Source organism: Muntiacus reevesi, chromosome 2 (assembly GCF_963930625.1).
Source record: "Muntiacus reevesi chromosome 2, mMunRee1.1, whole genome shotgun sequence".
NCBI lineage: Eukaryota > Metazoa > Chordata > Mammalia > Artiodactyla > Cervidae > Muntiacus > Muntiacus reevesi.
Window position 1 is genome coordinate 87,697,416 of NC_089250.1, and position 14,770 is coordinate 87,712,185.

Genomic DNA, 14,770 nt, shown 5'->3' on the forward strand with positions numbered 1-14,770 from the left:
TAAAAATGAGGGGTCTCATGTGCAAGATCTCTTAAGGGTTTCAAGATGGTGTTAGCAAAGCATTAAAATCGAGCTCAGGGACTATTCTGACTGTGATGCCAAAGCCATGAACCCACAAAACTGGCCCTGCTTAGCTTCTCAATGTCTGTCTTCTTGGATATTAAGAACTATGCAGCAAAGTACACAGTTGGTGTCTCTCTTGCTCATCACTGAATTCCTTTAGTTCTTCCCAGTGGCTATGGAAAGTCCTTAATTCAGTTTAGTTTTTGCTAAACAACAAAATTTTGCTCTGCTGTATGGTACTATTTACATTGTTTCACCTATAAAAGTCTCATGTTTTAGCATATTGACCCTTTCAGAAGAGTACAGGCAGCTTAAGTCCAAATATTTTATATTCATATTGCAGTTCTTAAATAATTTCACCATACTTAAAAATCCATTGAAAAAGAAAAAAAAACCACCATTGAACAGAATCCTACTTTTATCTGAGTTGATCTATTAGATATGAAGTTTGTAGTACTTTCATTTTACAATTACTTAGGAAGTATCCCACCATATTACACTGTTAACTTTATCTTTAAGAACGCATCCATTTCTAGAATTAAATTTTTTTTCTTAATATCTTGACCACCCACATGGAATATGGGATCTTAGTTCCCTGGCCAGGGATTGAACATGCCCCTGCTTTGGAAACTCCAAGTCTCAACCACTTGACCACCAGGGAGAACCCTAGAATTATGAACTTTTTGATGAGTGAAAAATTACCTTAACTTTGGATTCCATTTACAAAGTCACCCTGCAGATATGTCCATCTTCTATACTACATGACAGCAGTGAACAGGTAAATGTTGGTGGGTCTTTGGAAGTTTATCAAATTTCTCTGCCTGTTTCATATCTAATAAAATAGGGATACTACTACCTGTATCTGCTAAAGAGAAATTTAGCACAAACTCTGCTAAACTCTGCTAAAGAGAATTAAAGGAAGTGTCTTGTATGGCACCTAGGAGAGGTCTTAACACTTAGCAGCTATACAACAGACGCTATATTTTTCTCCCTCTTAAATGAGTTTGTTGCCTTGATCTGCATGAAATGCTTCTTTCCTATTTCACCCAAGTCTTTATTGCCTACCAAGAATCACCAAGATGTTAGATTGTTTTTTGAAATTCTTCTGATTTAAACATGCTAATAATGAACACGTCTCATTAACCACATCCCTCTAGCATCAACTGATATTTACTTCATACAGTAATTCACTCTGCCAAAACGTGCCTTCTGAAAAGCTAGAGTTGCAAAATTCTCACAGTGGAATTAAATACAACGTTTCAGTGCACATGTAAACCAAACAACATTTGAAATAAAGCATTTCATTATACTTTAAAAAAGGTATTTAATCCCATGGTTCATTTCATGATCCTTCCATTTAATCAATTTAGCACGTTAACACCTGGCTTATTAATAATCTTATTAACATATTTTCCCTTATTGAATAAAAAATAAACTATTACAAACTAGTCGCAATCATCAGGAGTAGACCAAAGCCACTGAGCAAACAGATAAACTATAAAAAAAAGTTTATTAAAAAAATAGACAACATATGTAAACATCTTTTTCAGTCACAAAGCTTCATAATACAGCATATCAGGCCCAGGCCTCAAATCTCTGCAGTGGGAGCACTGTAATTGTTGACTAATAAGAATCAGTTTAATTTATCTTTCAGTGAGTTATTAAGTCTATATGAAAATAAATAACCAGATTCTGCTAAGTATACTAATATACATAGAAAATCACAGATGTACAGTGGATCTCAGCAAAAAATAACTATCTGCAGTAACATGTGAGATTGAGTCCTTTTATCATAATTGTCTTTTTAATATAGCTTCATTTCTAAATTCATAATGTAAAGTTGACTGAATAAAGCCAAACAGGAACAGAGTAGAGGAACCAGACAGATGGACACCCATCACTCCCCACCCTCACATGCCACGCCACGCACATGCCACACACACACGCCACCCACACCTGCCACACACACATGCCACCCTCACATGCCACACCACCCACACATGCCACACACACATGCCACACCACACACACATGCCACGCCACACACACATGCCACACACACAAAGACACACACATGGCACACACACATGGCACACACACAAAGACACACATGCCACGCCACACACACATGCCATGCACACATGCCATGCCACACACACATGCCACACCACACACACAGGCCACGCCACACACACATGCCACACACACATGCCACACACATGCCATGCCACACACATATGCCACACAAAGACACACATGCCACACACACATGCCACACCACACACATGCCACGCCACACACATGCCACACAAAGACACACACATGCCATGCCACACACACATGCCATGCACACATGCCACGCCACACACACATGCCACACACACACAGACACACACATGCCATGCACACATGCCACGCCACACACACATGCCACACCACACACACATGCCACATCACACACACATGCCACACCACACACACATGCCACGCCACACACACATGCCACGCCACACACACATGCCACGCCACACACACATGCCACACACACACAAATACACACAGGGTTTTGGTAGAAGCAAAATTGAAAACATTAATTTCTATATTTTGTGTTTCATGTATTATTGTAGGCACATATTTCCTTTACTTTTAGCTGGAAGTTACATGCACCCAAGTGACTGAGTATGAAGTAGTCAACCATAGTTTCAAGTGTGATACAATTTTGAGGAAACAAAATCTCTGTTACATAATTCAACAGCCACCCCAAAGGGAAGTCAAATCACAGAACGGACCATAACACAACAAAATGTAATTAAGTACCTGAGATTTTGCTGCAAGAATCTTAAATACAAGACTGTTCTCTTTAGGGCAAAATGTGCTTATATTAACATAATCCTTTCATGCCCTGTTCTTTATTTGCTGCGGCATACTTATTAGATGACTAAGATGTTCCAAAATGGCTAAATAATACAATTTTACTTTTTAAAAATCTACTATAGGTAGATATTTTATCACACTTGATTTAATTTAAATTGCTGACCTTTCAATTATTCAGTAACTTTTAACCAAGGAAAAATTTTAAATGAAGTATCAATATTTGCAATTAAAGTTTTTCACTGTATGGAAAATTTAAGATAGTTATTATCTGTCATCTGAATAATCATATTCTAATGATTAGCATAATATATCTAACAGAAGAACCCAGATAATTTACCAAGCTCCTGGACAGCCATTTCATAGCTTAATAACTCAGTAGTCTATTTGTAGCATATCTGTATAATTCATAAAAGTGACTCATAAAATAATTTTAAATCATTTAAAAATCTGATCTGCTATCCAAAGATTCATTTTATAAATCCACATCTAAAAATAATCTATATTTCTCCTTTCTACGACATCAACTTATCTCACCCAGCAGATATCTAACATTTATCCACAATTAAGTGAAATGTGAAATAACTATTATTTGAAAATACTTAAATTCTAACAGTACTGCTGTTTCTTGACTTTGCAGTGTTTCTCACTGACTGTATTTGAGGTTACTGGGATGATTATGCATTTAAATAGAGAAAATAAAAATTAAATGACATCAATGTTTACAATGCACGACACAATTAATTTTTAAAAACCCCATGGCAAAAGGAAAATCTTTACACTTCTGGATGCCAAATCAATGGCTACTGCTGACGGGGGACCTTTTTCACAGGGAGAACCCATAGGATAATGTGTCTCAGCTGTACACAATATGGTCTAAGTCAAATGTTAATGACTGATTTGTTTTAAATCTATTTTGGAGTTCCAATGGATAAAATTTTTAAAAGTTACATTCATTAAAACTTGCATAAATTACATTCAGTAAAATTTTCTCAGCGAGAGAAACATTGCATATTTTAGATAAGATTTGGACATACTTGTGCATTATAAGCCTATTGCTGAACTTAAGTAGGTTAAATAGGACTCTGCATCTATTCTAGTTATCAAATTTTTAAAAACAGACACCTTTACTCACTAATATCACATTATTCTTGGCTTTTGTTGCACAAGTAACAAAAGAAAAGGAAGAACTGAAGAAAAAAAAGGGAAAGGAAAATAGAAAATGAAGGAAGGCGACAGGAAGGAAGGAAACAAAAATGGCACACTTAAAATTTTTGTGTCATGGGGTCGCCAAGAGTCAGACACGACTTAGCGACTGAGCAATACCAGAAAAGAATATAAATGGGGAAAAAAGCATTTAGAGTTGTGCTTAAACACAGATTCACTTTGCTGTGCAGTTCTTGCTTTATAGTGTGTGTAGTATTTCAAGTTGCTAGGTAAGAATCCAGTGGACAAACAATATAGTCAGCCAACAGCAATGACTTCCATTTCTGGAGAAGTTAGACATCCATTACTATTTCAGTAACACAGCCACAGCTTTGAAAACACAGCAGCATGAAACAATTAAAAGGTAGACACCTTGTTTTCATTTGTTCACCTTAAAAAAACAAAAAGAAATGCTTGAACAAGAAGGCACTTAAGACAGAAATTCTCTCTCGAGTTTGTGCAGAGACGGTCGGCTCACTCGGCCTCTCATCCTGCACAGAGGCGCCGTGCGGTCCCGGCTCTGGCCTTCCACGTCGGTGTCCAGTAAGGAGGGCACGTGGGGCTGAGTCCTCTTCTCGGGGCCAAGAGGACAGCTGTGGGCTGGTCCTGGACCACCCACCGCAGGGCCAGCCTGAGAGGGCTGAGGCTCTGTGCTCGGCGGGAAGGCTTGCAGGGCACCTCCTCGGCTTCTTAGAGGGGGCGGGCGAGGCAGCGGCACCATGTGCACAGCTCTCTGCTTCTCAGGTGGGACCTCACTTGGCAGGTCACTGTGAGGTCCAGACAGGGAGGGGGGCATCCCCCAAGCCCACTCAGGAGGCAGTTCAGAGGCTCCGGGGGCCGAGATGAGAGCTGCACCAGCTGGCAAAGAGAGTGTGTGATTAGACAGTGACATTGAAGACGATGGATAGCAAGGAAAATAAACTGGGTGACTTCACTGAGGTGACCACTTTGACAAAAGAACCTGAGCACAAACCTTACTTTACAAACTGTTAGGATATAAGGTTTGTTTTTATTGAAAAGCACCTCATTGTTGGAAGGATTGCTTGAATCATGGGAAACTATAACTGTAAAGAGCTAAATCATCATCAGATACTCGGAACAAGGATCATTAAAATTGTTTAATAAACAGGATAGATTTCAGAATGGGATTAGAATGGACTAAAATTAAGGCGTAAAATGATGGTGAATATGACTGAATTCACTTTCAGGTGATAATTTGAAAAAATTAATGAAAATAAGGAAGCAGCTATGTTTCTACATGTTACAACTTCCCTGTTTTGTTCTGAAGAACTGACTTATTACCACTCTGTTGTTGTTTAGTTGCATCCGACTCAATGCAACCCCACGGACTGTAGCCTGATAAGTTTCTCTGTCCATGGGATTTCCCAAGCAAGAATGCTGGAGTGGGTTGCCATTCCCTCCTCCAGGGGGTCTTCCTGACCCAGGGATTGAACCCAGGTCATTTGCATTGGCAAGGGGATTCTTCATTGCTGAGTCACCAGGGAAGCCCTATTACCACTCTGCTACTGCTACTGCTAAGTCACTTCAGTCATGTCCAACTCTGTGCGACCCCATCCCTGGGATTCTCCAGGCAAGAACACTGGAGTGGGTTGCCATTTCCTTCTCCAATGCATAAAAGTGAAAAGTGAAAGTGAAGTCGCTCTGCTGCTGCTGCTAAGTCACTTCAGTCGTGTCCGACTCTGTGCGACCCCATAGACGGCAGCCCACCAGGCTCCCCCGTCCCTGGGATTCTCCAGGCAAGAACACTGGAGTGGGTTGCCATTTCCTTCTCCAAGTCGCTCTAGCAGATAACTATTGGCTTCAAATTAAGGAAAAAATTTCTTATGGGATTATCATGGTGGGATTTCACCATGTGCAATTATAAATTACTAATACTTTATTGCCTCACAAAAGAGCAATAAACCAATTTATTTAAAAGACAATGAAAAATAATATGAGAAAAATTGTGCCTACTTGTAGCACACTTAAAGAGATAAAGGAAAAGATAAAGCACATGGAAGTAGCTTAAGTTTTAATACACTTTATAACCAATCCCAGCATAACATTTTATGATCTAAAAAGCATTTTCATATACATTATCTCACTTAATCCTCATGATTTATATCTGATGTGATTGTAATCACATTTACATTCAAAAGAAATAGTAGTTAATCCCCACATAGTATCTACTGTCCATTTGATTTTTATACCCCCTAAACTCAATCTCAACATGCCTGGACAGTGAAGTCAGGTGATGCAGAAGACGTGGTACCACAGGGGAGGTAGGACAACCAGTTTTAGCAGCAGCTCTCCCATTAATTATTGGTTCAGACTTTGTCAAATGATTGTCTTCCTAACATGAGGGGCTTAGAGCAGTTATTCTCCACATGCTCGCTCTGCTTTAATATGCTATTAAGTATTTAAATTTAGTTGTATTTTCCCCAGAATCTAAATGATAGTTAAGGTCAAATGAAAGAATAAAATGAAATGAAAGTCAAATGAAAGGGTAAAACGCAAAGATTTCTGTAAAGAGTGAAAACAGAGTTGTAAATGTAATCACGTGGAAAAGAGAATCAGAGAGTCACACAGTTTCACGGTCCAGTCTCCGCAGCGGTGTCTGGTACTGTCAGCCGCGAAGGCAGCCTACCTGGGGGCTGGGGAGCGCTTCCGTCAGACATGGTCCTGCGGTGACGAGCCGCTCTCCCTCTGGAAGCAGCAGCGTCAGACTCTGCCGTCCCCCCACGTGTCAGCTCCGCGAAGGAGGGAGGCAGGTTTCCCCACCTGCTGGGGGTCTCCAGTCCGGGCACGGGGGTGGACTTCCGGCCCCTCCCTCCAGGGAGAGCGCAGGAGTCTGGGGTGGGCGCCCGAGGGGCACAGGAGACGTGCGTGCTGCTCTCGAAGGAGTCTTCGCCGGCGGCCTGCAGCAGGCACTTGGTGGAGAGGGAAGGCGCGGTCAGGAGGTTTGCAGTGGTGCACGGTGGGGGTGAGGGGGTGCTGCCGGCTCCCTCGCCCGCGGCCAGCAGCCTTGCGGCAGGGCTGGCACTGCGGCGGGACTTCGGTGCCCGCTGGAAGATGCCTTCACGTTTCTTCCTGTCTTCCTTGGGCAACGGGTCTTCAGGAGCCTGTGCTTTCCTGAGCTCCCTTATGTCCAGGCCCAGGGCCACCGATGCCAGCAGCATGGTGCAGCCGTACAGAGCGGACTCCGTTTTCTTTCTCTGGGGGGATCTGCTCAGACTGTTTGGAGGGCTCCCCTGAGGAGTGTCGGCAGCAGGGCTCACTGGGGTTCCCTCCTCCAAGCTTTCGGGTTCCACTGGGTTCTCTCTCTGGCCATCTTTCCAAAGAGGTAGATCGATGTAGGCCTGAGTTGGCGATTTTATCTGCTTTGGTTTTCTGTGTTCCAACCCGTCAGGGGCAAGGTTTGGCTCTTCACAAGCACCTACAGAGAAGGATAAACACACACGCTATGGTCATTTTACAGCAAAAACCATGAAAACTACATTGTAAAACAAAGCTGAAATCTAATAAATACACATTCTACATTATGACACATGGAGTCCTTTTCTGTTTAGCAAATGGTTCGTCCAGGAGGACCCTGCAGAAGGAGTATCTAAGGTGCTATGACTCAGGCTCCCTGCAGAAGAGCCAGCAAGCAAGGGGCATTTGCAAGCCCTGAAACCAAGGTAAACATGATCAATATCTGCATAAGATAATATTGTCCTTTTGGGAGTCACTTAGGCATTTGGGAGACGTTGAATGCTTGCTAGGCACCAGGCACTGGGAGGAGAGTGGTGAACACAACAGATAAACTTTTTGGCTTTGAGTTGACATTCTAATTTGTGGGTGATGAAGAACACATACATTATGGGTTCCATGCAGACAAATAAGAATTTTAGGTAACAGTGATGAATAGGGAGAGAGGTTCAAGAGGGAGGGGACATAGGTATAGCTATGACTGATTCATGTTGATATATGGTAGAAGCAAATACAATATTGTAAAGCAATTATCCTCCAATTGAAAATAAATAAATTAAAAAATTAAAACAAAACTAAAAAATGTTATGGGGAAAATGGAGCAACAAAATAAGGCCGCTTGAATCTTCTGGCTTGTGTCACTTTTACCCTACCATATTTTTCTGCATTTCCTTTGTGTGCTTTTGTGTGCTTTTCTTTCTTGAAGAATGAAAGAAAAATCTGCCTCATGAGAAAAAAAACAAAACAGTGATAAATAAATAAAAACGGGTACTGAGGTAGAGGGCTGGGGTGAGATACTTCAGCTGCGGTGGTCAGGGAAGGCTTTCCGGAAATGCTTGAGCTGAGACATAAACTCATAGAAGGACCAGGCCACACAGATGGGAGGTGGGAGGGGGCCTTCAGGCAGGACAGACAGTGTAAGCCCTTTGCTCATTGGCCCTTCCAATGAACTACAGGGTTAACTTCGTGCAGACCCAGCTGGGTCAGCCACATAAATCCTTTGACTTCCTCCAACTGTCCTGTGGAGGAGTTATTAATAGGATCAAAATATTCTAAGAAAGAATAAAAACATTTAAAAAAAAAAAGGCAGGAGGACTACCCAGTCACAAATAATGAAGCATGTACTGTAGAAATAACAGCTTTGTTACTATTAATTGCCCTTCATGACTCCTCAAATGACATTTGATGATGCACTGCAGTATATAGAGAGAACCTCTGGCCTAGAGTCAGCGCATAGTAACAATCTGGTGTCAGAAGGTGCTCTGAATCCAGGATTCAGAGAGGACCTGCCTCTGTTTACCTCAATGTTTACGCAGATATTTATGCTGAAACCACATGGTTGTGATAACACAGAAGAAGAAAACTAAACATGAACAGTGAGTGATAAGGTGTATGTAAAATTGAACATAGCACTGATAATAAATCCAAGACGTTTATACCATGTTTAGATAAAGCATCTTTCCTTTCATCACAGTATCAAAGAGCTGTCTTAAGTTGTTGAGGGTAAAGACCAATTTTGTCTTCTTTGATGATAGCCACCATTGAAGGCTTTCAACAGCTACCATATCTCTTCAATCTTTTAATATCTGAACACTGAACAGGAATGTTGAATATTGAAAGCAATGATGACTTACTTAATTTAGAGATTCCAATGTAACACTCTCCAGCAGTAGTTTTCCACAGCTAACTAGCTTGACAATATTTTATCATGTTGTGGGGTGGGAATATAACCTCAGTAAAATTTCAGGGTGCTTACATTTTCATATTTACTATTTCCTATACTCAATTAATTTGGATGTATCTAATAAATTACACTAATTTTTCTGGTAAAGAATAGGAGTTACAAATTCCTAGTAAACAGTGTGGAGGCTAATGACCACTCTCTGCCACAAAGCTTTGAGGTCAGTACACCCGACTGCCACTCTGATGCTGCTAACCCTTCTGACATCACTTCTAGGGCACTCAGATGCTAAGTCTGTTCCTTGAAACCCATTTACCTGGCTGGTCCACAAATAATGAAGCCAATGGCGTGGTTTTCTGATTTTTTATTAATATGGTTGACCAAGGACTGTTGCCATCTGAGAGAGGTCTTATTCTACAAGAGAAAAATGTTTATTTTGGTATAATAGAACCACATGAAACACAAATTAGGTTTTGGTAAATACACAGTAACAAAATTTTTAGGTAGTAAAGAGGACACATTTGGATTTCGTGTTTTACGGAGCTAGCAAAGTGCCAATAAAACCTTAACATGAGACAGAAAAAGCATTTTAAACTGTTTAACCAAATAATAATTTAGTGTGATAAGCTCGTCCTAGAAGTTAACTTACTATTCAGGTATCTTTGTATTACTCTAACTGCTTTTTAAAAGGTAAGTCTGGCCAACGCAACATTTAAAAAGCCCCGGTAAACAGATAGATGAATAAAAAAGCAGTGCCCCATGTCACAGTGCAGACTGAAATACCGCCAATGTCACACATGTACCTTTCTTTGCAATCAGTTCTTTCTTTCATTTGAATTGAATTTGGACCCCAGGTACAACCCTTTTTCTTGAAATTCCTTTTTATATCTTCAAATTCTTCTTGTCGACAGATGGTGTTTCTGCCCCAAGTTTTATTGCTTTCATCTGAGGTCACTAAACAGAGAGCATCACTCATTAAACAATTACAATTTTTTTAAGTTTTAGGATGAATCAAATCAGTTGTAAAACTATCTTACTCAAAGTGTATAGATGATTGAGAAAAATGAAAACAATGAAGAAATTATTTCTTTCACCCTACTCAAGGCAAACGTCTGTCTCTAAACGTAATAGAAAAGTAAAAGATACAAATTTGAGGTAGCCATAAAGGGCTGATTATTTCTTTATCTATCCATTTAACATGATGTGATAGTTAGGATTTCATTTTACTTGGGAGGAAAAAAAAGGCAAATTGAACATTTAACTTAGTACTTAATTTTTTAACCAAATCAAAGTTTAGAACCTAAGGAACAAAGGTCTATTTTGAAACTGTAATTTCAGCCACTATTTCATTAGTCATCACAACTGTTTGGCTACAATTACCTTTTAAAATCTGAACACATGCAAGTTTTCCCACATCTTGCCTTATTTCATTCCCTCGTGGGGAGGTTTACACTCACGTCTGATCTCCACCTGTTGCTGACACACATGTGTGACACAACTGCCTCCTGCCCCAGCCCCTCTCTGCTCGAGAAGCCTGGGGAGAGTGGCTGTGGTTACCACACACTTAGAAAACAATCCTGTCACACGCCAGAGGTCCTAGAAACACAGCTGAAAACATATGACGTATCTACACGGGGGGTAAAAATACACACTTCGGGTCTAACTGAAACTCGCACGGCTTGATGAATTAGTTTATGTATTTTTTCCACTAGGCTGAACACTCTAAAACCAAATACTAAGTGGTATTTTGAAGGACAGATCTTCCTCGACTTATGATGGGGTCACAACCCAATAAACCATCGTACGTTGAAAATGTAGTTAATACACCTGACCTACCAAACATGGCTTAGCCCAGCCCACCTTAAATGTGCTCATGTACTGCCATGGCTGATTCATGTCAATGTATGGCAAAAACCACTACCATATTGTAAAGTAATCAGCCTCCAATTAAAATAAATTAATTTTAAAAAATGTGCTTAGAAGAGTTACTGTGCTTGCTTAGTTGCCAAGTTGTGTATGACTCTCTGGTGACCCTATAGACTGTAGACTTCCAGGCTTTTCTGTCCATGGGATTTCCCAGGCAAGAATACTGGAGTGGGAGGCCACTTCCTTCTCCAGGAGATCTTTCCAATCCAGGGAATGAACCCGCGTCTCCTGCATGGCAGACAGATTCTTTACCATCTGAGCCACCTGGGAAACCTGCTTAGAACAGTCACACATAGTTGGGCAAAACCATCGAATGCAAAGCCTATTTTATAATAAAGTTAAATATCTCATGTAACTGATGGAATCCAGTAGTGAAAGGGAAAAACAGAGCAGCTGTGAGTATATGGCTTATTTCTCCTCATGATGGCGGGGCTGACTGGGAGCCCAGCATCTTGAGAGAGAAGGGTGCCTTGCATCACTCCCCAGGAAAAGATCAAAATTCAAAGCATGGTTTCCACTGAATGTGAATCAGTTTAAAACCATCGTAAAGTCAAAAAACCCTAAGTCGAATTACCCTAACGTGGGGGGCCGTGTGCATTAGGTTGGTCAATACACACCAAATGAGAGCTAAATCCCCAAAAGCAGAATACTGTTTTCTTTACAAAACAACTGGAAGTAACCCCAAATTCTGGATTTCAGTTTTCAAAATATCCACAAGTATGCTACTGATGTAATTAGGTTATACAAACGTCGCAGGGACAGGCTTCACAAAATGTCTCGCGATATCATTTGAGTTTCTACTCTGGCCTGGTAACGTCACCAATTGTGCGGAGTCAAAAAATCATTTACTGTGAAAATAAGAAAATTAGACTAAGAAGAAAATTTTGATTTCCAAATAGTTATGATACCTCCTGTGTTTCACATGCTTAGAAACCAGTTATAAAAACATGTCTGCTTAAATTGAATCCAAGTCCACCAGTGACAGAAACCCACCCAGAAGACCCCAAGGGAGGGAGAGCTTACACTGTATCGCTCGGAGCCGGGGGATCACCGTGGGGCTGCTGGGCGGGCTGGAGCTGCTGCTGTGCAGACTTCTTCGTTTGTCCAAGTTGGGGGACGCCTGCACCGTTATTTTGTGCTGGAAGTCTGTTGGACATGGGGAAAAAAATGAGAATTGAGATTTGAGGGTGTTAGGTGATTTTCAGAGCCCCGTCTTTGGTATGTGGCAATAAAAGCAGAAACTGCCAGGCAGTAAGAATACGGTTTGTTTCAGAGTCTGTTCCTGGTTTCTTTCTTCTCTTTCATTCAGGATTCGAGTCCATAAATAATGACTCAGAATCTTGGCACAGTAGGCAGCACACTGGGACCCACATACTCAGAAGGAAATGAACTATTACTGAGTGTCTGCAGCACCCAGCAGTCTTCCGGGAAAACGAGCTCCCGATCTGAAAGAGACACATGCACCCCAATGTTCATTGCAGCAACGTTTATAATAGCCAGGACATGGAAGCAACCTAGATGCCCATCAGCAGAGGAATGGATAAGGAAGCTGTGGTACATATACACCATGGAATATTACTCAGCCATTAAGAAGAATTCATTTGAATCAGTTCTAATGAGATGGATGAAACTGGAGCCCATTATACAGAGTGAAGCAAGCCAGAAAGATAAAGAACATTACAGCATACTAACACATATATATGGAATTTAGAAAGATGGTAATGATAACCCTATACGCAAAACAGAAAAAGAGACACAGATGTACAGAACAGACTTTTGGACTCTGTGAGAGAAGGCGAGGGTGGGATGTTTCAAGAGAACAGCATCGAAACATGTATATTATCTAGGGTGAAACAGATCACCAGCCCAGGTTGGATGCATGAGACAAGTGCTCGGGCCTGGTACCCTGGGAAGACCCAGAGGGAGCGGGTAGAGAGGGAGGTGGGAGGGGGGATTGGGATGGGGAATACATGTAAATCCATGGCTAATTCAAGTCAATGTATGACAAAAACCACTAGAATATTGTAATTAGCCTCCAACTAATAAAAATAAACGAAAAAAAAAAAAAAGATCTACAGTAAATAAACTCGAAATAATTAAGAAAATGGTAATAGGATCATACATATCAATAATTACCTTAAATGTAAATGGATTAAATGCACCAACCAAAAGACACAGACTGGCTGGGTGGATGAAAACATGTATATGCATTCACTTGCACCTATCACATCACTGAGCTTGACCCCCTAAATTGTATGTAATTATTTTGTATTGTGAGATTTAATCATGTTCCCATTATGGCTTGCAATTATAATTATCTTTTAATTTATGTCTGGTTATTGATTGTGAAAACTGATAAATTTTTACTATTGTGATTATGTAACTATTACTCACTTAATACCACTGTATCAAGATTTGTCAACAGAAAAATAATAGAACTCTATTATCACCAAAACTACAACTTAATAGAAAAACCTGTAATCACTTTTTGAAATCCAAATGCATATCAGAATTACCTCAGATTTTTTTGAAAAATACAAATACCTATGTATTGCAAAAAAAAAAGAAAAAAAAAGAGCTCCCTGCGTTCAGGCCGACACAGTCGACAGGAAACTGAAAGAGGAGACAGCCTGGGTTAAAGGAGCCCTGGCTCTGTCACTGACTGTGGACCCCAGTCCGGCAGGGCGCCTCTTGGAGCCCTTTCCGCGGCCTTTGGCTAGCACAGCAGACACCACCGCGGGGCTGCCGTGGCGATCAAAGCAGAAAACCTCCTCACGTGGGGTTCAGAGCATGCTGCCCCAACGCTTGCTCCTCCGTGGTGGTGTTTAGCCACTCAGTCGTGTCCAGCTCTTTGTGACCCCGTGGACTGTAGCCCGCCAGGCTCCTTTGCCCATGGGGTTTCCCAGGCAAGAACACTGGGGTGGGTTGCCATTTCCTCCTCCATGGGATCCTCCTGACCCAGGGATCAAACTCCAGGCAGATTCTTTACCACGGAGCCACCCAGGAAGCCACATTTACTCCCTAAGCTGTTACATTTCTACAAGATGGTTCACTCTTCATCAATCTAGCATGGAAATATTCAGGTCTGGTTTTTTTGGCGGGTATTCATTTCCTTATGCAGGCTCCCATGTCACAGAAACTTATATTAAACACATTTTTATGCTTTTCCCCTATTGATTTGGCTTTGTCAGTTTCATCTTCAGACCCAGTTAGGGTCGGTCTAAACGTTAAAAGCATTTTGTGGCTAAGGTACCTACAGATGATGGTTATTATTATCTAACTGTGATACAGTCATGCCAGACGAAATGCCAAGAGCTATGGGAACATATGAAAGAAAAGTAATATTACCAGAGGAAAGAAAACTTTGAAAACTGTCAGAAAAAGTATTGAAAACTTAGAAGCAGGAAAAAGAAATGACTGGGTATTCTTTCATCATGGTGTCAAGCTTAACCTCTGACTAATTTTATATTGATGGGACTATTTTTACAACTCAGTAGACACAGAGGTTAACTTGTAGATTTAGTCTGGTGATGATGCAAATATTTTTGCCTA

The 14,770-nt window shown here is 40.9% G+C and overlaps 1 protein-coding gene across 2 annotated transcripts in view; it reads right to left on the minus strand.

The window, feature by feature from the left end:
* Positions 1-1,555: 1,555 nt before the first annotated feature.
* Positions 1,556-14,770, minus strand: part of MAP3K21 (mitogen-activated protein kinase kinase kinase 21) — a 57,052-nt gene continuing 43,837 nt past the window's right edge. Inside the window, exons 6-11 of one of the 2 annotated variants that reach the window (XM_065922297.1) lie at positions 12,242-12,364; positions 10,096-10,246; positions 9,609-9,706; positions 6,788-7,576; positions 2,458-4,998; positions 1,556-2,019 (exon numbers count right to left, since the gene is read on the minus strand). In XM_065922297.1, the coding sequence (XP_065778369.1) occupies positions 4,571-4,998; positions 6,788-7,576; positions 9,609-9,706; positions 10,096-10,246; positions 12,242-12,364 (1,589 nt within the window). In that variant the 3' untranslated portion in view covers positions 1,556-2,019; positions 2,458-4,570. Of the gene's footprint in view, positions 2,020-2,189; positions 4,999-6,787; positions 7,577-9,608; positions 9,707-10,095; positions 10,247-12,241; positions 12,365-14,770 lie in introns of both variants that reach the window. The other variant, XM_065922296.1, reaches the window with a different exon arrangement.